Raw genomic sequence first — 2500 nt, 5'->3', positions numbered from 1 at the left:
CATGTATGTGTGAGCATAGAAGTTTGAGAGATGTGTGTTAGTATGTGTGTTTGTCCATGTATGACTTAGCATTTATTCCTGGGTTTGAATGTATGTGTTTGCGCTTGTGTGTGTGTGTTTGTGTATGTGTGTGGTGTATATGTGTGTGTATAAGGAATCTTGGATGGGGGGTGTGAGTTTGTGTGTCTGTGAATGTATGAGTTTGCATTTCTTCATAGGTTGTGTGCTCTTGTGTGAGTGTGTGTGTGTGTGTGTGTGTGTGTGTGTGTGTGTGTGTGTGCGTACAAAGCTGGAGGTGTCGATCTTCTTGCGGCGGGCCAGGTCGGTGATGTTGTCTCCATTGTAGTTGATGCTCTCCATGCAGCCTTTGAAGTTCTTCCTCCCTCCTCCCGACGGTTTCCCACTGTACGGCATTCCCCCGAAACTCAGCTGAGAAAGAGACATAGGGAGAGAGAGAGAGAGAGAGAGAGAGTGTGAGAGAGAGATCTTAAAAAATGTTTTTGTTTATCTCAATTTAGAATGTTAATGTATTTGTATTTGTTTCTTTTATTGTACACAGTATGAAACCCCTTACAATTTCTATGTGGAACATACAGGGAATACGTTCTTCCCTGTATGGACCAAAGTACAACTCAAAAGATTTCCTCGAGAATTCAATTGATTTAGATTTTTTGATTCTTTAAGAGACCTGGTGTAGAACCAATACCGATATTCACTGCCCCCCAAATTACACAGAAATATTCGTTCCCTCAGTGAAAAACCCAGGGATAAAAAGAGGGAGAGATTCAGGAGGAATTATAATTTGGCACAAATCAGAAATATCAAAACATACAACAATAATAAATTCGGACCACTCAACAATTTGGATAAAAATATCAAAAAATATAACCGGCACAGACAGAGATTTATTTCTATGTACGGTATATATTCCCCCCATCGACTCTCCCTACTACAGCGAGGAAACATTCCCCAACCTCCACACCCAGATCTGCAGATTTCAGGCCCAGGGAATTGTGCTTATCTGTGGTGACCTCAATGCCCGCACAGGCTGTCGTCCAGACTCAAACCCTGATAACGGTAACGTCCATATATTTGGCCAAAACTTTCCCAAAAACACCACTAACCTTCCTCACCATAACTCTGATCCCCAGACAAACAAGAATGGAAGAGAGCTGGTTCAGCTATGCCAAAGCCTCGGTCTGTTCATTGTTAACGGTAGGTTTAGAGGTGACTCCTTGGGAAGACCCACCTTCTGCTCACCTCTTGGCATTAGCACAGTGGATTATATGATAACAGATTTAGACCCTTTCTCTCTCAGTTCATTCATTGTCAAACCACTAACCCCTCTTTCTGATCACAGCCAAATTAATGTGTTCATTAAAAGGACAGAAACTAACACCTCACCATCACAGCCCAGTAATCTGAACATTCCCAGAACCTTCAGATGGGCCCCAAACAGTGAACAAGAGTTCCAGAAAGCAATCGGGCATCCACAAATTCAGACACTATTAGACAGCTTTCTGGACACCCCACATGCTCACAGTAAAGAAGGCATAGACCATGCAGTTGGAAAAATTAACCACATCTTTATGACTATAGCTCATAAATAACAATTGAAAAAAATCCAGCCACAAACCCCAAAAACAAAAAGAGAACAATTGGTTTGATAGAGAATGTCAAGAAAAAAGAAAATAACTTAGAAAATTATCCAATCAGAAACACAGAGACCCAAGCAATACAGACGTTCACCTTCTTTACTGTGACATGCTCAAACAATACAAACGTACACTCAAGATCAAAAAGGCTCAATACACACTCAAACAACTGACAATAATTGAGGAGTCCATAAACACAAACAAATTCTGGGAAAATTGGAAAAACCTAAACAAAACCAAACCCAACCAACCAGTTATACAATATGGAGACATTTGGATCAATCACTTCAAAAACGTATACAGCAACATCCCTATCAAATCAGATTCGGAGCAAACTCAAATTACAGAAAACTTAAACAAATTAGAATTGGCCATCAAAGACTCCCAGAACCCTTTTGATCTATTTATCACTGAAAAACAAGTGGAAGAAAAATTAAACAACCTTAAGCCCAAAAAATCAAGCGGAATTGACGGCATCCTAAACGAGATGTTGAAACACAGTATTAAAAAATCTGATTGGCTATTCTAAAATTATTCAACTTGATCCGTGTAGGTTACTTCCCAGACGTCTGAAATCGTGGTCTCATAACACCTATTTTTAAAAATGGAAATAAATCTGACCCTGATAATTACAGAGGCATTTGTGTGAACAGTAACCTGGGGAAGGTTTTCTGTAGCATTATTAATTCGAGACTCATAGACTTCCTTATGAACACAATGTCCTGAGCAAAAGTCAAATTGGATTCATACCAAATCACCGCACATCAGATCATATTTAAACCCTACACACCCTAGTAGACAAATAAATCAACCAAAACAAAACCAAAATATTTGCTTGTTTCATT

The 2500-nt window shown here is 39.5% G+C and overlaps 1 protein-coding gene across 1 annotated transcript in view; it reads right to left on the bottom strand.

Annotated features, from left to right (window-relative positions):
- Positions 1–2500, bottom strand: part of cntnap2a (contactin associated protein 2a) — a gene marked incomplete at its 5' end in the record, with an annotated part of 191362 nt that overhangs the window by 134134 nt on the left and 54728 nt on the right. The window contains one exon of the mRNA XM_079754630.1: positions 286–429. Coding sequence (XP_079610756.1) covers positions 286–429 — 144 coding nt within the window. The remainder of the gene's footprint in view (positions 1–285; positions 430–2500) is intronic.

The sequence above is a fragment of the Pollachius pollachius genome (assembly GCF_949987615.1).
Source record: "Pollachius pollachius genome assembly, chromosome: 17".
In the NCBI taxonomy this organism is placed as follows: Eukaryota; Metazoa; Chordata; class Actinopteri; order Gadiformes; family Gadidae; genus Pollachius; species Pollachius pollachius.
This window is presented reverse-complemented; position numbering and strand designations above follow the sequence as displayed.